General features: G+C 37.0%; 2 protein-coding genes across 7 annotated transcripts in view; both read left to right on the top strand.

The window, feature by feature from the left end:
• The window catches only part of CUNH5orf34 (chromosome unknown C5orf34 homolog), a 31,278-nt gene extending 13,171 nt beyond the window's left edge, over nt 1-18,107 (top strand). For 2 of the 4 annotated variants that reach the window (XM_027101159.1, XM_027101160.1), the window contains exons 7-13: nt 5,426-5,517; nt 6,693-6,762; nt 7,422-7,592; nt 8,015-8,109; nt 9,456-9,554; nt 12,575-12,615; nt 17,705-18,107. In XM_027101159.1, coding sequence (XP_026956960.1) covers nt 5,426-5,517; nt 6,693-6,762; nt 7,422-7,592; nt 8,015-8,109; nt 9,456-9,554; nt 12,575-12,615; nt 17,705-17,898 — 762 coding nt within the window. In that variant the 3' untranslated portion in view covers nt 17,899-18,107. Of the gene's footprint in view, nt 1-5,425; nt 5,518-6,692; nt 6,763-7,421; nt 7,593-8,014; nt 8,110-9,455; nt 9,627-12,574; nt 12,616-17,704 lie in introns of all 4 variants that reach the window. The other 2 variants (XR_003431707.1, XM_027101161.1) reach the window with 2 other exon arrangements.
• A 535-nt stretch (nt 18,108-18,642) lies between these two features.
• Nucleotides 18,643-23,285, top strand: part of TMEM267 (transmembrane protein 267) — a 31,796-nt gene continuing 27,153 nt past the window's right edge. For 2 of the 3 annotated variants that reach the window (XM_027101165.1, XM_027101162.1), the window contains exon 1: nt 18,643-19,997. The gene's annotated coding sequence lies outside the window, so the exon portion shown is untranslated. The other variant, XM_027101166.1, reaches the window with a different exon arrangement.

The raw sequence follows: 23,285 nt of genomic DNA on the forward strand, positions 1-23,285 counted from the left end.
TTATAAATAATTCTGAATATATATATATATATATATATATATATATGGGAAATTTGATCTTCTATAAAATTTCTTGCTACTACTTCTTAGTCTAGAGAATTAATATAATCTTACTGCCAGCATTGGCACAGTAATTACTAACCGCCTTATTTTTGCTGTATTCTCATCCAGTATTCTGTCATCCATTTGCCTAAGCAGTTTGTTTTTAAATCAGAAATTAAATTTCTTCTGTCATAGAATTTATTAATAGGAAACACTGAAACCAGCAATATTATTTGGAATCAGTATATTTCTTTGAATTAATATTTGCATATTAAAAAGCACATTCTTTTCTCTCCACATACAATTGCTTGCATATTTAAAACACCTCTTAACTCCTAAATCTTCATATACAATTAGAACATTGAACAGGATTGTTCTGTTGTTGAAAACAGTGAAACATAACATGATCTATTTAATATATCAGACCAAAATGTAATCATGTGGAAATTTTGTTAATAGTCTAAATTTGCTTGTTCCCAGTCTGACATTTGAAATCCACCCTTTTATAGGGATTACTATAGTATCACACAGCTTTGCTTCGCAGGATGGCACATAATACGTTTTCTTTCTCTATTACAGAGTATTTGAGTGATAAGATTATCACGGTTGCTAGGAAGAAGACTTAAAACTAGAGCAGATTTTTTTTTAACTAGGGAAAATTTCAAACATATGCAAAAGCAGAAAGACTGGCGTACCAGACCTTCATGTACCCATTACCCAGCTTGTTCCATCTATACTTCCCACTGCCCCCTCCACTTCCTATTTATTTTTAAGTAAATCCCAAGTATCATTTTATTCATAAATATTTTAGCATATATTAGAGCAGATTCCCTGCTGAAGTCTATTTGTAGGAAAGTATTTATTCAATAAATATCAATTGAACATTCATAGGCAGGCACTCTGTTAAGCACTGGGTAAAGATGAAGCGTTCTTGCAGTCAAGAGTTCACAGTCTAGTAGTCAGTCAGTCAGGCAAACAGGCAAATGAGATGAAAGCATGACCAGTAGTGTGTGTGTGTGTGTGTGTGCGTGCGCACGTGTGTAGTGCATGAGATGATTCAGTAAACAGGCAAATAGAATGGGTATGCATATACATCCACACTACTGACTGCTATGTATCGAGAGTTCAAAAAACTACAAGGCAAATACAGAACATCTTCCTGGAGCTTCAGTTTTACTCAAAGGTGTCGTGGGGAGGGGGTGATAATTTTTATACTGAAGCAAACATATCACATGTGCTTTGGAGATAAAACAAAACTTCCAGACAAGTTAGTTGTGCCTTGTGGTGGACTGCTTTGGGCTTTACACACTCAGACCCCAGTGAGCAACACATTTATTCTTCTCTGTCTACTTGAGTGAAAAGATTTAGAAACAATTTGCTTTCTTTTGGGAGTAAAATTGTTTGCTCCTTACTTTAGCCCATATTCCAAAATAAATTCCAGGTGGATTAAAGGGCTAAATGTAAGAAACCAAACTTTATATTTATTAAAAGAAAATAGAAGGACATTGTTTATAGTGTTGTGATAGGGAAGGCCTTCTTAAGTACAATACACAAAACCAGAAGGCATAAAGAAAAGTTTGATCAGCTTGAAATTTTTAAATGTATGTTAAATTTTAAATATTTAACTTCTGTTAAATTAGATAAAGTAAAAAAGACAAAGGCCTGGAAGAAAATATTGTACACTATAAATCATTAATAAAAAGACCAGAAAAAAACCTAACAGAAAAATGAGCAAAGGATAAGAATGGTTATGCCATGTAACCCATAGTATTTGAAAACATGTTCAACTTTACTACTTGCATCAAAGAAATGCAGATTAAAATAACAATGATATAATATTTTTCACTCATCAAATTGTCAAAAGGTTGATAATATCTACTGCCAGCAAGGGTATGGGGGAAAGGGGTGCTTTCATAGTGTTGATTGGAGTGTAAATTGATTCAGCCTTCATGAAGGCCAACTTGATAATACCAAGTAAAATTGGCTAGAAATTCTGCTTCTAAGGTATCTATCCTAGAAAACTATGAGCACATATATACAAAGAAGCATGGCCAAGGATGTGGACTGTGGTCTTGTTTGTAGTAGTGAAAAACTGGAAGTAATCTAACTGTTCATCAGTAGAAAATGGTGAAATAAGCTGTGGTGATCAGGTCATGGGAATGTTGGAAGCAGTTTAAAAGAATGAGGAAGATGTAGACGCATAGAAAGACAGATACTGAAAGATCTCCAAAATGCTGTTGAGTGAAAAAAAAGTTGCATGAGAAGATGTACAATGATATCTTCTGTGTAAAGAACAAAAAACAAACCCCAAACCCAATTATATTACTGTATATAATACACGTGTAAATGCACAGGGAAAGATCTGGGCAGATAAAAACTAAACTGAAGTGGTTACTTTTGGGGAGGAATCTGGGATTTTGTGAGGGAGGAAGAGTCGGGAGGGGCTGAAATCTTATATTTTTGAACACTTCCCCCCCCCCCAAAATGTAGTAATGTATCATTGCTTGTATAATTAAAAATTTAAAGAGGAAAGATTGACAGGGACTGACAGTGCTTCCATAGAGATAAACGCTTGGTGCTTTGGGTCCACATAAGGAAGGGTACCTGACCCTGTTTGGGAGGCTCCAGGAAAGCCTTCTGGAGGAAGACATGGCAGGAGGAGTTATACAAAAGAGGGATGGATGTTAGAGGAGCATATAGCTAAGGGAACACTGTTCTTGCTCAACTCTTTGCATGGCTGGCCTTTTGTCATTAGAATTTCTATTTCAATGCCACCTCCTCAAGGAAGCTTTTCCTGACTATCCAGCTTAAAGAAGCTACCTATGACACTCCCTATCAAGGTACCCTCCTCTTTTTTTCTTCTTGGCATTTAGTACTTTGTGACATGTTCATATTGATCAGTGTTTGTTTACTAACTAACCCACCTAGAGGTAAGCCTTGTCTTGTTCAACACACTATTTTGCTAGTGCACAGAACAGTAGATAAATGTCATCTAACTGGAGGCAAGAGTCTGGGGCCAGTATGGAATGTTGAAGGAAATGAAAATGCTGTGGTAGGCTGTAGTAGACTAAAACAGAGGTAGAATGGTGGGGGAAATGTCCACAGAAGAGATTAGACCAAGTTGAGCCAGTTCACTAATGGAGCATGAGAAACCCTATTGCTTTTGGAGAGCCACTGAAGGATTTAAGTAGGGAAGTGACATCATATTTTTGTTAGGTCTTTTCAGAGGAAGATGAACTGAGATGGGGAAGCAGTGGCACTTCAAGCTGTAGAACCAGTTAGAAGACATGTATAGTAGTGCAGAGAAGGAAGTATTAGGGCCAGGCAGTGGTAATGAGAATGGAAAGATAAGAATGGACCCAAGAAATATTAAGGAGACAGAACTAATGACTGAACGGGATATTGGAGATGGGGAAGGAGTTGAAAATGATGCCAAGTTATTGAATTAATCAGTGAGTGGTGGTACCAGGCACTGGATTAAACCAAAAAAAATTTTAAACCGGAAGTGTATTGATGATGGCATTTTTTGAACATACCAAGAGATTTCCATAAAAGATTTAAATTCTATTATAGTTCAGTCCCATCTGCCTGATAGTAATTGAAAGAAACTCTTAATTGTAAGATGCATCTTTATTTGAGAGAGATTAAATTGTGAAAAATAAGCATTTTAGAATTGATGAAATTAAGCAGTGGAAAAAGACAAGAACCTTCGAGGGACTCAGTATCCGATAGAGAAGGACATAAATAATTAAGGTGTGATATTTTGAGTGCCTACCATGTGACTTAGCCCACTGTACTAATAAATGCTGAGGATACAGAGGTCAGCAAAACAGATTCAGCCCCTACCTTCACGAAGCTCCATTCTAGCAGAGAAGACCAACATTAAGTATAAAACATTAAATTGAAATTGTAATGGAAACCAAGAAGCAGGAATAGAGGTTTTCTGTGCTTGTAGACATAACTAGGGGATTTCACCTAGCGTATGGGTCCTCCTTAATGGCTTCCCTGATGCTGAAGGAAAAGTAGGAGTTAGTCAGACAAAGGGAGGCAATGGAGGCAGGGAGCTGAGTTCTAGGAAGAGGGAATAACATGTAATGATTGACATACCAGAGGTAAATATGAAGTAGGAGGGAGGGAAAAAAAATGCAGATTTTGAAGGGAAGGTAATTTCATTTTGACATGTTGAAGTTGAAATGTCTTTGTAATATCCGGTAGAGATTTAGATATTCAAGTCTACAGTCCAGGATAAAAGAGGAGAGATTATTTTTTGAGTACCATACTATAGACTAAATTCTGTCCCAGTTGCTTTATATATGTATTATTTTATTAATCCTCGGGACAATGTGGATGGTAGGTAGTATCCCCATTTCATAGGTTGTAGGCACTGAGACTTAACACAAGTTTGTATAACCTGCCCATCATTATAGTAGTAAAAGGCACACCTGTGATTTGAATCCAGCTCTGACTTTGAAGCTTATTTTCTCTCACTGATGGTAGAGTATGGGCAACACTCTCTTGTGGTTCAATTCAGACCTCTACTACTACTTAGCCCTCAAGCCTCAGTTTCCTTATCTAAAAAATAGACATTAATATTTCATATCTCTCAGGATTATTTTGAGGAGTAAATGAGATAATCCTTTGTAAACTACATAGCATAGCACCTAGAACATAGTACAATCTGTTTAATAAATGTTAGTTGTTGCTGTTGTGATATTTATTATGAACACAGTTTTGGACCCTCCTGGGATTACCCAAGAAGAAACAGGAAATCAGAAGAGAAGGCTGGAGACAGAGTCCTGGTAAACACTAGCATGAAAGAGTCTCAGAAAGAGGAAATTCAGAGGGAATAACAAAACAACATTTTTTTCTAATTCAAGAAGTTGAGCTTGTAAATAATAATATTGTCTTACACAAACTAGCAGTTGTTCTTCCATTAATAAAATACAACAAAACGATATAGCCATTCAATTAAAATAGTAATTAAAACAGTTTTTTAAGCCTATTTAGCCGCCGCCTTCTTTTTTTTTTTTTCTGTCTAAAGGGAAAAAGGGGCTTATGGTAGGTTTCCTGTTAATGCACAGGGAAATTAGTTTGTTAATTTGAGTACAGCCAAGATTTAAATTGAGCAGTAAGTTATAGGCTATTAGAATGTAATTTTTGAGTAGGATAACTTTTGATAGGAGGAATTCTAGACTTTAAAAAAAAAAAGGGAAAATGGAAAAGCATCATAAAATACCTTTTAAAGTTACCTTTTATGGGCTGTTGATTAACTTAAAATAACTGCTTGCCTTTTCACTGTATAAATACGTATTTTAAGGAAAAAAAATAGCTAAGTAATAATGGCCAAAATTTATTATTGAATCTTTTTTAAACTAATTTTCAGAGAGAAGAGAAAACTTATTCAGTAAATAACCTTCCTCCAGATAGACCAGGAAGTCCATTTTCTGTTTGTTCTCTAATTAAACAGGCAACCAGGTAAGTGCTTCACATTCAACTGAATCAAGTGTTATGTGTCTGAGAAACTTGATACATTTTCTAGTGGTTCAGATAAGATTAAGAATTGGTGGGTACAGTGGAAATGTCTTTAGTAAAATCTGTCAACTTTTCTGGTCTCATCATTTATAAAATAAAGTGATCACAATGTCATTATAAGAGTACTTCTTGGCACTTCCCTGGTGGTCCAGTGGCTACCACACTCCCAATGCAGGGGGGCCCAGGTTCGATCCCTGGTCAGGGAACTGGATCCCACGTGTTGCAACTAAGAGTTTGCATGCCACAACTGAAAGATCCTGCATGCCGCAGCTAAAGATCCCACATGCCACAACAAAAATCCCTTGTGCCACAACCAAGACCCGGCACAGCCAAATAAATAAATAAAGATTAAGACAACAGCAACAACAAAATCCCAATTATTTAAAAAAAAAAGTACTTCTGGCTTTGAAATTTGAAGTTAAATATGGAGAAACATCCACATATGGCAAGCAACTGCTGGAAGAAAATAAGTGCCTTTTCTCTAGGTAAGTGTGGCATCATTATTGTTCCTTGGAATCAAGTTGAAGATTTGATGATACATTTGAATTTTCATACTTCTTTATTATCCTAGGAGTAATAACGATTTCTGAGAATGAACAGAAGGTGAACTGTAGTTTGGTTCTTTGGTTCATATGTTTTTTAATTCATTAATCAGTCTGTGGCACTGAGAGGAATGAAAGTGGATTGTTGAATTAAATTATTTGTTTTATAAACTTATGTTTAAGCAACTTCTAAAGTAGATTTGAAGGAGCAGAACTGGTCATTTGATTTTCTAGGGACAGTTGATTCACATCCCCACCACTCTTAGACTATGCTAAACCTTTCAGGTGCTGTGAATCTGTCACTTCTTAAAAAGGAGCAAATTCTGAAAATCCTCTCCATTTGGAGTCATTTCATTGCTAAAAATTAGAGGAATAACCTTAATTATGTAAGATTAGCACAAAGGGAAGCAACAGTAGTAGTTCCCTTCTAGGGGCTTAAGGAAGAAAGAGGTCCAAACGTATTTTTGTGGAAAGGAGTTACTTGCCTAAAATGTTGTATAGCAGTGAGAATGGGTTGCTAGAATTGGAAAATGACATTATTTGCAAATGTTTAAGTAGTATTTTTCTTGTTCACAGAATTCTTCAGCATTGTGCCAAGATGAAGCTTTCTTTAAGCCATAACTATCATATATGCTGCTGGAAAATGGTATCTTAAATTATTTTAAAAGCAAGATATTTTTAATTGCTTTATTATTTGTATACATACATATAAGTTCAAATTACTTTCATCTAAGTCATGTGAGAAAGTCTTTGTAATATTAATACTGGTTTATTTAAAAAATCCATTTAATAGATAAACACTGCAAAACTGGGCTTTTATGTTATACTTTTACTGTATATAGTTTGTTGTTTCTTTTTTCTTAGAGGGGGAGCACAGGGGAATTGATTGGATTTGAAGTATGTGAAAACATAGTTATTTTGAAACATATTACAGTATTCATTCTATTTCCATAACTGTAAAAGTAAATTTTTTTTAATGCTGACTTGGAGGAAGTGATTCTCAGACCTTGATTTCTGTATCTATACTGCTTTGATTATAAACCTATATGTTGCTGTAGTTCCTAATCTTTGTCCATTTTCTATGTAAAGTTCAGCAGAATGGTGACTTTCCAAAGGTATTAGTACTTAATCTGCTTACAATAGACTCTTTTGGGTAGCCACTTCTGGAAAAGTCAAAACATCCATAAGGGTTCTACAATATTCAACTTCTGAATGAGAATCTGAAGTTGCCTCAGTGTTCATTAATCATTTCAATCTTATTAGTGGATAACTGTCTTTCCTGCTATTTTTATTTTCTGGTTTTAGGTACCTGGGATAAATGATAGCAATATACTGCCTTTGCTTTTGAGAGAATCGTTCATACCCAACGTGGGAAGATTTCTTGCATACTCTGATGACAAAGTACATGCTGTCTTTTTAGATGGCATTACTCTAACCCTGAATTGGAATTTCAGCTCTCTTATTGAAAAGAGACAGGTAATTATACTTCAGACTGAAATCTATTTTTTATTTATTTATTTTTAATCTGTGGAAATAGAAAATGAAGTACCACAGTATCTCTATTTTTTGAAGTATAAAATCTGTCAAGAGGCTTTACTGATCTCATTGGATTTCCTAGCAGAAATCAGAAAGGTGTGACAAATTGTCATTTTTATAAATGTAACTCATTATAGAGAGAGGGACTAGTATTTTTGTTCTTTTGATAATTATCTATATAAGGGTGGTGGTTAAATAATACCCATATCCCATGTAAAACAAAACTTTTAAGTTAGTCAAAATAAAGTTTTAATGATTCGTCTACTTCTTTTTTTTTTTTTTAACTGAAAATTAATTAAAAAGAAGGTTTTGTTTTTCGGTTCTAGAATACTAAAACTTTCCTTTCCTCCTTGCTTCTTAAGGTAAATCGAGGTCTCAATTTATGTTGGTGTAAGTTAACTTTTCCTGATGGACAAAATCAGTTAATTCAGATTCAACACCCTGAACCATATGAAAGGTACTGGAAAGCAATTAAAAAAATAATTTCATGTTAGTAAACAACTTCCTTTTAGAGAGGAAGCATAAAAACATTATTTAAATGTTGTATATATTTTTAGTTTTTCCATGTGGAAAATGCATAAAGTCATTTCAGCGGGTTTCAGTAGCTGCATTGTTTTTGTTTTTGTTTTTTTGGCCATACCGTGTGGCTTGTGGGATCTTAGTTCCCCGACTGGTGATCGAACTCACGCCCCCTGTAGTGGAAGCGCAGAGTCTTAACCACTGGACCTCCAGGGAATTCCTCAGCAGGTTTCAGGGTTTACAGTTATATTGGTCTCTAGCATAACTAAATAGATCAGGTCAGCTTTAATCATTTCCATTTGTATTCTAGTGATTTTTCAAAAGAAATGTGTTATAGATATAACTGGCTTGCTGTGGAGGTTGGACTGTGGTCAGCTGTGTTAACCAGTTAACTAATTAATCCCCTAACCAATTTAAACTAAGGCTTACAGCCACAAATAACTAAACTTATGTATTATTTCTGTAAAGTGAAATAAAACAAACTAGCTAATGATTATTCTTAAAATGGAGAAGATTCTTGAAATCAGCTTTTTATGAATATGCTTTTTCTCTTTTGGCTTATGTAATTTGTTATAATAATCATTCTCTTTGTGATGTTCTTGACATGTTAGTGATTTTACTTGAGGATGTTCACAAAACAATTGCTTTTTTTACCTCTTGAATTTATTTTTCTGTTGGGAGTTATTGCATTTTGGTTTAAATGCTCCAACATTCATTGCTAGTTTGAATAATTTGCCTCAAAAGATAGTGTCTGTTTAGCAAACATTAACTATTTATTTCAGCCAGTCACTCCAAATCATTCGTTTTATTGAACTTGATACTTGTTTTGTGTGTTTGATGAGTTATATGTAATTCTGGATGTGTGTGTGTGTGCATTAACAGGTGTGTTCTGGTTTAAATTTTAGAAAGCAAATGCTCACTTAGTCTTGTGTGTAAAGACATTTTCATGATAAAATTTAATGAAATTCATTTTACTTTGAAAAACTAAAAGGAGAATTTAGGTATTAGAACTTTGAATGAAATCCAAGTGTTAACCTGTGTTCTGATTCTTAAATCTCATCTTTATTAATCATATATGTGAGTAAATCATCTTATTCCTGATGAATGAGAAAAACTTGCTTTTTCTTTTTCCAATGAAAACGATTTAAAAATTGCCCTACTTTAGAATTTTTTCTTTATTCTTTTTTCCCAAACCGTCTTAATGATTTTTCCAATTTTTAAATGCTTTTATAAATATTCTACAAGTTCGTTTTTCAAATATCTGTCTTAATGTATTCAATCTAGATATGTGACAACAGTAATATCATGGTGCAGAAGACTGACCCAGACTAGTCAGAAAGAAATGCCTACACATCCTTCATCTTCTGTTCCGGAAGAAAACTGGTATTTGTATTTATTTTAAACTTAATCTGTGTAGAAGAGCCAAGTAATCCTCAAAAATTAAAATGTTAAAAGGTAAACTGACTCTTTTTCCCAAAAAAACTTTCTCTTAGTTAAATATATTTAACTCCTATGATGTTTTGATAGCTTAAATCTTGAAAATACCTTTAATTGGATATCTCATTTATTACCTTTCATCATAGTATATTTCATCTGAAGATTTGAAAACTTCATATCAAAATGGGTGACCCTTTTAGTGTAATAAATTCATCCTGAAAACTTTATGGAAAAATTTAGAGGATATATATTTTTTTATCTTAGTAATATTAAAGGAAATAAAATGTTGACTAACATAACAAGCTTTCAGGAAAATTTGATTTTTAAATAATTTCTATTATATTAATTGCCTCCCCCAAATTAATTGATAAATCAACAAATAAAGCAAGATTTCAGTCCCTCCTGTGTGCCTTTCAGTGTGTAGGGGACTAGAACTGGGCTCCGAAGGAATATTTAGGGAAATTAAGACATTTTAGGGAGGAAGCAAGGGCAGAGGTAAAAAAGGGTATTTTGGCTTGTGGAGATAGTAAGAAGTTAGTTTTTATGGAGCAGACACTTACCTGCTTGGGTGTAGTGTGACTCTGATGGATAGGAATAGACCTTGTAATCAATAGAGGAGTTCAGACTTCATAGAATTACAAGTTCCTATACGGAAAAATGACAGGAAGAAAGAGCCTTAGGAAGGTTAGTGTCACTGCAAGAGTATAATCCGATTATATTGGAAAAGAAGGATATCAGGAACAATTTAGGAAGCTTTAAATTAAAGTAAGTTGTAAGAGGACTTACCTGGTGGTCCAGCTGTTAAGACTCCGAACTCTCAATGCAGGGGGCCCAGATTGGATCCCTGGTCAGGGAACTAGATCCCACATGCCGTAACTAAGAGCCCACATGCTGCAGCTAAAGATCCTGCGTGCCGCAACTAAGACCTGGCACAGCCAAATAAATAAATAAAAAGAATAAAGTAAGCTGTAAGGTGTCTTAGTGCATGGTGCGTGGTGAAAAAATATATATACAATAAGCTTGATTCTTATCACCTTTTCCTAAGTTACTTAGAGAAAGAGGTACAATCAAATCAGTAGATGTTATTTGAATATCCAGATATCTTAAGGATTCAGCTTTCCAGGTCCCGCTCTTCAGCTACAGTTTAGGAGCAGAAAAGTTGCCTTAATAGCTAGCAAAAAACATAGTTGGGAAGAAAGGGAAATTGTACATGGCTATAAAATTGGTTACTTCATCATTGCTCAGCTGGCAAAGTTTGTAAAATGCTAGGCTTTTTATGTGAAAGCTTAGAAGAGGATAACTGTCAAGACAAACTGAGAAGTGAGGGGGTAAGAGAAGTACAGATTGGTGAAAGCAGCTATGGGTGGAAGCAACGCGGAGCAGAGGGGAGACAGGAATTGAGGAGTGGGGAGGGGAGATACAGCACTTGAACAGCTCCATTCCCCTCCCAAAGCCTAAGACATCTCCACAAGAATCAGATGATTCTTGTTTTCTTGTCAAAGTGGATAGGTTGAAGGGAGAGAAGAGATCGCATAATAAACAGCCAAAATGTATTTCAGCTGTAAACATAATATACAACTACCTAAATTGTATTTCAATATTTTATTTCCAACTCACCCTATATTATTAGCTTACTCGTTCAACTTTTTAATAGGAATGCTTGTCAAAAAATAGTACAGGAGATGTTTTATAAGACGTTGGTTTATCATATGAGTGACAGCATTAAAGGTAGTTTGTACGGTTCTGGGTGTACCCAGAAAATGTGTCTCATGTTTAAAAAAGGCAGGGGGAGTGTGTTTTGCAATGATGAAGAGTCGGCGGGTTTTGGAGTAAGTCACATCCAGGTTTTTACTACGGATGCTTAAAATGATGAAAGGTCTCTTTTATTCTCCGTTCATAGGCTGGAGTACAAGGAAAGAGTGCAGGCTGATGAGGTGCATGTGGTCCATTGTGTATGGTCCATTGTCTGCCAGTAAAGCAGACAAGTCGTATACCCTATTGTGAGCTGTGAAAAGACTTTTCTAGTGACTTGAATAAAGAGATGTTTTAGCATGAATGTCCTCATTAATTTTGCAGAGCTAGTCCAGTTACACTATTTTCTAGTTGGGTGCCACTGCTCATATTTCATCTAGTGATGAGGGAAAACACAAAGAACACGCACATAAGAGGTTCTGCTGGATTTGTGTACATTTAGCCTTCTATCCCACACCAGTTGCCCCAATATCTGTTTCTGTGGAACATGGTAAGGGCTGATGTTCATATATTAACCCTTCACGTCAAGAAGAGAATGTTTAGTATACTGTGCTTAAGAAAACAATGAAATGGTAGTCTATTCCAGAAGAAATTTAATAGAAAGTAGTTATTATGTTTTGACACCTAATTCAGTCGTATAAAAAGTTGGCCCTGGAGACCGTCCATTCCCTAAGAGTTCCATATAAATGAGGTCTTAACTATATGTGTAAGATCCCTTCTCCTCCAAAGAAACTATCTAGGTATGAAGATCAGAAAATTAAATAGTTCAAGAGAAAGCATTACAAAGAAGTTTATGATTAATTAACATACTGCTGTAGGAATTCAAAGGAGAGAGTATTTCTTTCATAGAAGTGATGAGATTTTAGTAGGTTTTTAAAGTTTTAGTAAACCTTGAAGAGGAAAGTAGAAGATATGCCATGTCAGTACTGAGTTGTAGCAGGAAGGCTCATTACCTTCAAACCTCAATACTTAATTCAAAAGTCCTGGAGGTGGAGGACTTTTATTCACTTGCCTTCCTCATGAAAGGCACTCAGTAAGCATCAGTTGAATCAAGGTGATTTGTTGCTAAATAAAGCCAATATAAAGAGAATTCTTAACCTCTAGGTTCTTATGTCAAAAATTCTAACCTTTATGAAAAAAAATTAAGTATGCTCATTTGAAATATTGTGGATATAAAAGAATCAGACAACTAGCATGAGGTTTTTTTTGCACAGGTCTGTGGCTTCTGAACTTGAAAAGATACAGAAGTTTAACTGTATCCTTTAAACAGAATGTATTGTCCTGCATAATTTCTCTCTTTCCATTGTAGGCTTAATTCATGACTCTACTTTATATTAATCCATACTTATATATTACAGAGCTTTATTGAATAATATTTAAGATTGTAATTTAAGATGTATCTTGTCTATAGGAGGTACATCATGTTAGCATTTGTACTTTTCATTGGGTTTAACTCAGCAAAGGACAGTGAACTGGGGTTAAGATGTCCTATGGAGACTTTCACACTTATATAATTATATTCTAAATTATAACTGAGAACTATCTCTGACTTCTTTCTTTTTTTAAATTTGTAGAATTTTTATATACTATTATTTGTAAAAAATTTCAGCTTTATTGAGGTATAATTGAAAAAATTATAAGATACTTAAATAGTATATCATAGTGACCTGACACACATACACCTTGTGAAAGGATCACCCTATCTTGTTAATTAACACATATATCACTTCACATATCTATCTTCCTCCTCTCCTCTACCTCACCAACCCTCCCGGGGTAGGTGGTGGTGAGAACATCTGATTTCCACCCTCCCAACAAACCTCAGTCATACAACACAGTGTTATCAGCTACAGTCACCATGTTATACATTAGATCCTCAGACCTTATTCATCTTATAGCTGAAAGTTCATATGCTTTTACCAACCTCTCCCTCTTTCCCCACCCCCAGCCCCTGGCAACTACCAGTCTACATTCTGTTTCCATGAGTTTGACTTTTTAAAAAATTCCACATATGAGTGACACCATGTATTTGTCTTTCTCTGTCTAGCTTAGTTCACTTAGCAAAATGCCATCAAGGTCCATCCGTGTTGTTGCAAATGTCAGAATTTCCTTCTTTCTCATGGCTGAGTAGTATTCCATTGTGTGTATATATATGTACCACATCTTCTTTATCCATTCATCCAACAGTGGACACTTAGGTTGTCTCCATATCTTGGCTATTGTGAAAAATGCTGCAGTGAACAAAAGAGTACAGCTATCTCTTCAATAGACTGTTTTCATTTCTTTTTTTTTGTTTTTGTTTTTGTTTTTTTTGCGGTACGTGGGCCTCTCACTGTTGTGGCCTCTCCCGTTGCGGAGCACAGGCTCCAGATGCGCAGGCTTAGCGGCCATGGCTCATGGGCCCAGCTGCTCCGCAGCATGTGGGATCTTCCCAGACCGGGGCATGAACCCGTGTCCCCTGCATCAGCAGGTGGACTCTCAACCACTGCTCCACCAGGGAAGCCCCGACTGTTTTCATTTCTTTTGGATATATACCCAGAAGTAAGATTGCTGGATCATATGGTAGTTCTATTTGTAAATTTTTGAGGAAACTTCCATACTGTTTTCCACAGTGGCTGTACTAATTTATATTTCTACCAAGGTACGCAAGGGTTCTCTTTTCTCCATATCCTTACCAACACTTGTTATGTCTTATCTTTTTGATGATAGCCATTCTAACAGGTGTGAGGTGATATCTCATTGGTTTTGATTTGCATTTCCCATGATGATTAGTGATGTTGAGCACCTTTTCATGTACCTGTTGGCCATCTGTATGTCTTTGGAAAAGTACCTATTCAGTTCCTCTGCTCATTTTTTAATTGTGTTTTTTTTTTTTTTTTTTTTTTTGCTATTGAGTTGTATGAGTTGTTTGAATATCTTGGATATTAGCCTCTTATCAGAAATATAATTTGCAATATTTTCTTCCATTTCATAGGTTGCCTTTTCATTTTGTTGAAGGTGTCCTTTGCTGTGCAAAAGCTTTTTAGTTTGACAAGTACCGCTTGTTTATTTTTGCTTTTGTTTTCTTTGCTTTTGGTGTCAAAAAGTCATTGCCAAGACTGATGTCAAGGAGTTTATTACACCCTATGTTTTCTTCTAGAGGTTTTATGGTCTCAGGTCTTACATTCAAGTCTTTAATCCATTTTGAGTTGATTTTTGTGTATGGTGTAAGGTAGAGGTCCAGTTTTCCCAACATCGTTTATTGAAGAGTCTATCCTTTCTCCATTGTATATTTTTGACTGTTTGTTGTAAATTAATTGACCATTACAGACATACGTGACTTTATTTCTGGACTTTTTATTCTGTTCCATTGATCTATATTTCTGGTTTTTGCCAATGTCATACTGTTTTGATTACCATAGTTTGAAATCAGAAAACTTCCAGCGTTGTTCTTCTTTCTCAAGTTTGCTTTGGCTATTTGAGGTATTTTTTGGTTCCATACAAATTTCAGTACTGTTTGTTCTATTTCTGTGAAAAATGCCATTAGAATTTTGTATTGTTCAATACATTGAATATTGTATTGAATCTGTAGATTGCTTTGCATAGTATGGACATTTTAACAATATTAATTCTTCCAATTCATGAGTACAGAATATCTTTCCATTTATTTGTGTCTTATTCTGTTTCATCTAATGTCTTATAGTTTTCAATGTACAGATCTTTCACCTTTTTGCTTAAATTTATTCCTAGGTATTTTATTCTTTTTGATGTAATTGGAATTGTTTTCCTAATTTCTTTTTCTGATAATTCATTATTTATTTTTATAAATTTATTTTATTTATTTATTTATTTTTGGCTGTATTGGGTCTTCGTTGCTGTGCGCAGGCTTTCTCTAGTTGCGTCAAGCGGGGGCTGCTCTTTGTTGTGGTGTGCGGGCTTCTCACTGCAGTGGCTTCTCTTGTTGCAGAGCATGGGCTCTAGGCACGCAGGCTTCAGTAGTTGTGGCACGTGCACTCAGTAGTTGTGGTTCATGGGCTCTAGAGCTCAGGCTCAGTAGTTGTGGTACACGGGCTTAGTTGCTCCACGGCATGTGAGATCTTCCCGAACCAGGGCTCAAACCCATGTACCCTGCATTGGCAGGCAGATTCTTAACCACTGCGCCACCAGGGAAGCCCAGGTAATTCATTATTAATGTATAGAAATGCAGCTTATTTTTTTATATTGATTTTGTATCCTGCAACTTTACTAAATTTATTAGTTCTACCAGGTTTTTGTGGAGACTTTAGCAGAGTCTATATATAATATCATATCATCTGCAAATAGAGACAGCTTTACTTCTTCCCTCTGATTTGTATGCCTTTTATTTCTTTTTTTTTTTTTTTTTTTTTTTTATTGCTCTGGCTGGGACTTCCAGTACTATATTGAATAAAAGGGGTTGAGAGTGAGCATTACTGTCTTATTTCTTATTTTAGAAGAAAAGCTTTCAGCTTTTCACTGTTGAATATGATATTAGTTGTAGGCTAATCATATATAGCCTTTATTATGTTCAGGTATGTTCCCTCTATCCCCAGTTTGTTAAGTGTTTTTCTGCATCTATTGACATATGATTTCTATCCTTCATTTTGTTAATGTGGTGTACCACATTAATTTTCATATGTTTAACCATCCTTGTATCCCTAGAATAAGTCCCACTTGATCATGGTGTATGACCATTTTAATATATTGTTGAATTTGGTTTGCTAATGTTTTGTTGAGGACTTTTGCATCTATGTTCATCAGAGATACTGCCCTGTAATTTTCTTTTCTTGTAGTGTCTTTATCTAGTTCTGGTTGTCAGGGTAACCGTGGCCTCGTAAAATTAGTTTTGAGGTATATTCTTTCCTCTTCCACTTTTTGGAAGAGTTTGAGAAGGATTGGTATTAATTCTTGTTTAAATATTTAGTAGAATTCACCAGTGAAACCATTTGTGTTGGGAGGTATTTGATTACTGATTCAATTTCCTTACTAGTAATCAGCCTGGATTCAGTATGTTTCTAGGAATCTATCCATTTCTTTTAGGTTGTCCAATATCTTGGCCTATAATTGTTCATAGTAGTCTCTCATGATCCTTTGTATTGTGTGGTATTGGTTGTGATTTCTCTTCTTTCATTTCTAATTTTATTTGTTTGAGTTTTCTTTTTTCTAGATAAGTCTAGCTAAAGGTTTGTCTATTTTATCTTTGCAAAAAAAAACCCAGCTCTTTGTTTCACTGACACTTTCTTTTGTGTATAAGCTCCTTCCAGGGAGATAGCAGCAACCTTGAGTAGGCCAGAGAAAGAATGTGGAGATATCATCTGCCAGCCTCCTGAGTCTCCAGGGAGGATCACATTCAGCCTCTAGGCACGTGCTAAATTAGAAGCTTTTAAAACATGCAAATAGGCATACCTCAGGCAGCAGCTTTTAAAGTATGCAAATAGCCCTCTTTGAGGGAAAGACTGGGAGATGGGTGTTTCTGTCTGCTCAGAACTAGGAGTTTTAGGGGCCTGTCCCACACTTAGGAGTCTTAAAAGTTGGAGCATTAGATCTTGGGGCAAACTGTTTACTCCTCAGGGAGAAGCTGGGAATTGTGAGTTCCCCCCTATTGTGCTAAGGGTGGGGTTTATAGTGAAAGTGTGTCTCAACCTTTCTTACCCATTTAGTTGTGGATATATTCTTATTCACTCAGTGTATAGGAGTCACTCGGGTAGTTCCTGGATTTCTGACAGCGAGAATTTCTCCATGTGTAGCTGTAGATTCAGTGTCACATTTGTGGGAGGAGGTGAGTTCAGGAACCTCCTACATCACCAGCTTGGACTGGACTCTTACTTCTTTTTCTTATTAAACCTTTTGTTCTGTACATTCCTATCCCAATCATCTAAATTTCTTTTATCCTGTTATTTTTCCATAATCCTATTCAAATAATAAAGTAGCTCTGCAACAGAGGACAGATTCTTTTCACTCTAGATGTTTTAAGTTAAAAATACCCTACACAGATTGTTTGTATCCCTCTCACCCCTACTTTGGTTCCCTTTTATTCCCATATCACTTCTTCATTTAAAGAAATGTTACTGAGGTTTTAATTCTTTTATTTCCTCCCTGTCACCAAACTTCCATCCAAATACAGACATGCATACTCTCTTTTCCTTTCCCCCTCTTATAGTCTTAACTAGTTTCTTCATCTATAAGGGATAGACTTGATAAATTCTGAAGTCCCAACTCTACTGTGAATCCAAGAGATCTTCCTCCCAATGGAGAAATAATATTTTAATATGAAGGCTAGGCTTTCTGAATTAAAAACAATTATAATGAAAAATATGGGGGAAAAGCTCCTTAACTAAGCAACTTAGTATTATTGGAGAACAGTGGTATCCTAAGCCAGATTTCTAACAAGAAAAATGAACAGTCTTTGGATCATTGTAAACCAAAATCTTCAGAAGACTTGCTAAAAGAAGTTAATGAAAAGAGTGTATCAGTGGCATTGAAAAAAACCTCTGAAATCCTTCAGGATATTGACTGTCTTCTATCAAACTCTAAAAGGTGAAATATGGAATTATTACAATATATTATTAAACCTTGAGGATGTTATTTCAAGTGACTGGTAGAAAATTACTAGAAAGCCAAGAAATTATATATATGACTTCTGTACAATGATTTTATGAGAAATGACGTTTAACTTTGGAGGTATTTTACCTAACTTGTAAATTTTAAAATATATATTTTATTAATAAAGAACTATTTTAAAAATTTGAACAATTTCTTATCTCAGATTTGAGAAAAAATTTTATAAAACTGTAGTTGTTGCTGTTTTGTCTTGTGGAGCATTCACTATTAATCAAGTTTCTTTCATTTTACTTATGCAGAATTGTGTACATTGATCATTTGCTATTTAGTCTCTCTACTCCAAGTATTTTTCAGTAGAACCATGAAAAGAGAATTAGATCTTAAAAAACAAAACGAAAAACCTTAATGTGGGCAATATTGCTTCAAGCTAAGAATCGAGCACTTTAGCTAAGACTAAATTTTATCTGGACTATCTCATGTACCAGATATTTTCATTTGTTTTGAACATCTCCAAAGATTTATGCTACAAAGTGTATGAAACCAAAAGAGGAATGAGCTCACCAAAAGTGCTATGTATTACACCTGTCTCTTGGGAAAGAACAAAACCATACATCTAAAAAGACTTCAAGATTATACCAGACATAATCAGAAATGTTCAAATTAACTTATGATTTCTTGAAAAGACCAGTGTCTTCACATAAAAGAGAAGAAGCAACAGAGGAAATAACGAGAAAAATAGAGAGCAAAGCAAGCAGAGTGTAGTAGGTTAGGAGAGGTAATGTAAGCAATTTGAATGGGCACAATGCTCTCTTTAGCTCACAGTGGGCTCCCTGCCACCTTCAGGTCTCAGCACAAATACCCCTGCCTCAGAGGGGCCTCCCCCAGTTACTATTACATCACCATGTTTACTTCCTTTAGAGCACATATTTCAGTCATTCAACTTACTTCTTTGTGGTCTATATGCTCCACTAGAACTTGAGCTCCATAAAGTTATTTTATAGTCTTATTACCAAGCATAGTGCCTGGCATATTGAGAGTGCTCAGTATGTATTGTGTAATGAACAGTCCCTTTGGGCAGCAGACTGCCCACAGAGAAAATAACTAAGTTCTGTTTTGGTTGCAGGAAACCACCTATGTTGTCCCTAAATAACTCTAGAAAGCCTAGACTATAAGAAATGCACCCATGCTGCCATAAGGGTAATGCCAAACTGTTACTGCATTCAGACAGAAAATATTTGTTCTTAACATGACTAAAAGCACCCAATATTGTGGTTAATGTGTTCAGTAATATTTTTAATAAGCTTTTAAGCTGTGCAGGTAAAACATGTATAATTTCCTCCCTCAGTTGAGTCTTTCCCATTGGCTAAGAACCAAGAGTGTGACAAGCAATGAAAAGTTCTGTAACAGAAACTCAGCCACACTTTAAGGTTCCGTGAAAGACCTAGAAGTTTGCTCGAGATAGAAGATTCGGATTCTCTATGGTCTCCTTCAACTATGTACTTAATATAATCCCATTGCCGCCCCTGCATTACATCCAACACTTGTTTTGAGAAACCAGGTAGGAAGGAGAAAGAAATTTTCCTCTTTGAGCCCCCGCTTTTCGCCCAGTGCTTACTAGAGCCACATGTCAAGCTCGATGTCTCCTTGGTGCTCACAGAGCAGCCACCACTCCGAGGCAGGGAGTCGGGATGGGAACTGGCCACAGACCCATTAAACAAGCTGCACCTTGTCCGTTCAGTTAATCAGAGTCAAGCCACCCTTTATGTTGTCTCTTTTTCCGACTCTTGGGCATTCAGTAGTCATGATTAAGCGTTCTAGCCTTCTCACTGCTGTCCACAAGAAAAAGCTGCCCCCAACGTATACCGCACAGCGCCAAAGAGTAATTATCAAGAGCTCCCCAAGGGGGCGGTGGAGCGCCACAGAGGACCGTAAGGTCCGCAAAGTCGCCCGGTCTTGCGGAGTGAAAAACTCTCTCCTACGCCCACCCTAAAGGATCCCATGCAGGAGGTCGGAAACATCTCTACATCTCCGGGACAGCCGGCGGCACCTCTGGGCAGAAGCCCGCGCGTCCCATATTCGGTGAGGTTAATTCGCGTCCCCGGATTCCCGCCGCCGCGTGGGTGCGCTGTGGACGGCGCCGGCTAAGCCGAGAATGAATCCTCAGGGTCGAGAGAGGGGAACCAACAAGGCACTTTTCACTTCCCACCCGTCGTCCCAAATGTGTCCTTTTGGGGAGCACGACGGTAGGGGAACTCGAGGTACCCAACCCCTCGTCTTAAGAGCCCTCAAGCCGCGTTCCTGGCCGCTTAGAGTGGAACCAGTATCCCGGCGTCCTCTCGGCCTGCGTCGCGGGCTAGAGTCGCTCAGGCCCGCGGCCGGCGTCTCTATGGTACCGACGGAAGCGGGTGTAGAGGGGCGGAGCCGCCGTTCGCGCGGCTGGCTTGTTTCAGCTGGGGGAGCAGACGGTGGGTGCGGCTGATCCTCAGCAAGGGACCGGGCGCGGGGGGGGGGGGTGACTGACTGTATGGACGCCGCGAAACTGCGTCCTGAGGTGGCAGGCCGGAGGCGGGGACCACCTGAACCTGAAGTCTAGAAGATCCAGGTTCCCGATGGGAAGGCGTGGAGGGGCGGCAGTCGCGTGGGACCCGAGAGCAGGCGGGGTGTGCTCGACAGACACTGGCCGGTGTCTCCGGGATCTGCGCGATCCCTGCACGGCCCTCCTGCTTCGTCGCGCCTTATAGATCCCATGGGCGTCAAGCCCTCGCCTAGGCTTCGCGCCCCTGGCGTTTCCCTGGCTCTGGGCGGGTTGCCGGCGATCTTGCCAGAGTTGCCCATTGCCACCTTTCCAGCCACGAGGGCCCTTAAGGCGCCCAGGCTACCGGGAGGGGTGATTGTGGAGATTGTAACTTGTTCCCTTCCCTGCAGACGCCAGGGCTTTCCACCTATTTTCTTAATTGACATTTTAAAAATTATTGAATCATGCCAACCTTAGGAAAGAATGACTTTGGGAATTTGCTAAGACTTGTTGAAATTCAGAATCGTATGTATTTGTAATGGTCATAGGAAAGAAACATTTTACATGCAGGTTACGAAGAGTATCCGTGAAAGTGAGCAAGATTTGTGTTTCCTTTCTTTGCAAATTAGCTGAATTAGACTTGGCATCTGCTTTGAGTACTACAGCATTAAAGAAAGTAAATATAAAGTTTCACAGCAACTACAGTTCATTGAAGAGGACTTATTTGTAAAGCATAATAAAGGCAGTTTTCGGATTCTAGACGGTGCTTTTTCCTCAGGTTTTTGTAAATATTTGTGATGGGGTTTGGGGTGGGGGAGAAGGGGTGAAGCAGAAAAGGACATTTCTGTTGGGAATTTGCTACCTCTTATTTTTTTGGTAGGAATAACGTCAGAGATTATTAACAAACCATGCACAACAGTGTGTAAAGTAACTGGCTAAGTATGTGTTTGTAGAGTTAAGGAAAGGGAGGATTACTGCTAGGTATACTTTGAAGACCCCATAGTTGATGGCATAGTACTCTTATAGGAATGGTGCGTGGCAGAGTTTGGCCATTGCCGAAAATGGCTCCCGCAAGTCATAGAGAGACATTTATGATCTGGGTAACTGGCTGTTATGGCAGAAATCATTCCAAATAATATCTTCAGTTCACAGGCTGAGGATTGCTAACCTGCTTACCCCCTGTATTAGTATAATGAAATATTAAACACCTTGAGCACTTTAACTTCATGCATGACAAGTTTAAGAAAATTATAATTACTGCTCTTAATGAACTTACCCAACAAAAGTGAATATGTAAAATAAAGGTATTTTACAGTTTAAGAGGTTCTGGAGTCCATTCTATTTATGCGGGAGGAGCAGGAAGTGGAAAAAGGAAGCAGAGAGAAGAAAAATGGGACACTTAGGTGTTCTAGTCAGAGACAATAAATAAGAGGAAGCACAACTATTAAATTACTTTCTCATACTCAGAATCTACTCTAAATATCTGCACCAGTAGTTGGAGTGGAATAGATGTCGGAACTGTGTTTCTGGGACCATAATTATACCTTTCTTGAAAAGAGAAACTACTGTTTTAGCTATCCGTGCTGCATAACAAATTACTGTACCCCAAAACTTAGAGGCTTAAAACAGTAAACAGTTATTATCTCACTGTACCTTTGGGCCAGAACTTTTGGAAGAGGCTTAGCTAGATGGTTCTGCTCAGAGTCTCATGAAGTTGTAGTCCAGATGTTGGCAGTGCTGCAGGCATCTGTAGGCTTGACTAGGGCTGAAAGGATCTGCTTCTGAGTTTGCCCAGGTGAGCTTTTTGTTCCTCTCTCATCAAGCAAGCTGTTTAAACTTTCCATTTAAAATGCATTTTGTGCTGCCCCATTATGTGTATCTGTTCCTATTCATAAACTACTACAGTATATAGACATTTGGAAAACAGTAAGTTTTTCTTTTTCACGTCGCTTTAAATTTGGATCATCATTTAAATACTTTAAGTGATCTTTTCATGTTTCACTTTGCTCATGACACTTCATTAGCTACTTGATCCTTTCTTGTATCTGAACTCATCGAGTAAAACATTAGGTGAGTACATTTAAATATATTTAGTGATGACAAAAATTGTTTAGTGAGTAAAAGAAGATGGATGTAATGAAATGGCTTTATAGAGACATCATGCAATTTGCAATTAGGTGTATAATGACCTTTTGTCTGCTTTCTAGGATGACACTTGACAATAAATTTGCAATTAAATGCATACAGAAGCATAGTTTGAGCGGCAGAAGAGCTTTTCTGTTAGGCCTCTGTGTATACTGTGCCCAGCCTACGTTCTCCTCACAACTCATCCATCTGAATGGCCTTCTTTCTTCTTAGGGCTAATTTACAGGCCACGGCTTACCGTGGGGGATATTGCTCTGCGGCTATACCTCTCTGGCTTGGTCATTAATTCAAGCTTTCTGTGTCCCAGTTCCCATCCAGCTAAGGGGATAATGATATTATCTTTGGTTCAAAGGAATATTTTATAAACTTTAAAATTATATGCACTGAGCCTTTAAACACATTGACTTCTTTATCCATTCAGGTGTCAGATGTTTACTTTGCAAAGCAGGGACCTGATTCATGATGTGTGGAACTAAAATCCTAAGGTATATGGAAAGGATTCATGACCTTGGAGGTTTCTTTTGCATTTTGGTCATATCTCTTGGTTGAAAGTATCTTGAAATCATTATTTCCTAATCCTGGAAGAATCTGTAGACTATAACTCAATCTTAGTGCTTTAGAGAACAATTTTCATTTTTCCAAATGACTAAGAATTTGAGGATGGTTTTAGATTCCATTGTCATTAACAAAATAGTTGTTCTCTGCAA

This window comes from Aethalodelphis obliquidens, unplaced genomic scaffold, assembly GCF_003676395.1.
Source record: "Aethalodelphis obliquidens isolate GAN/ISIS:26980383/991018 unplaced genomic scaffold, ASM367639v1 scaffold4, whole genome shotgun sequence".
NCBI lineage: Eukaryota > Metazoa > Chordata > Mammalia > Artiodactyla > Delphinidae > Aethalodelphis > Aethalodelphis obliquidens.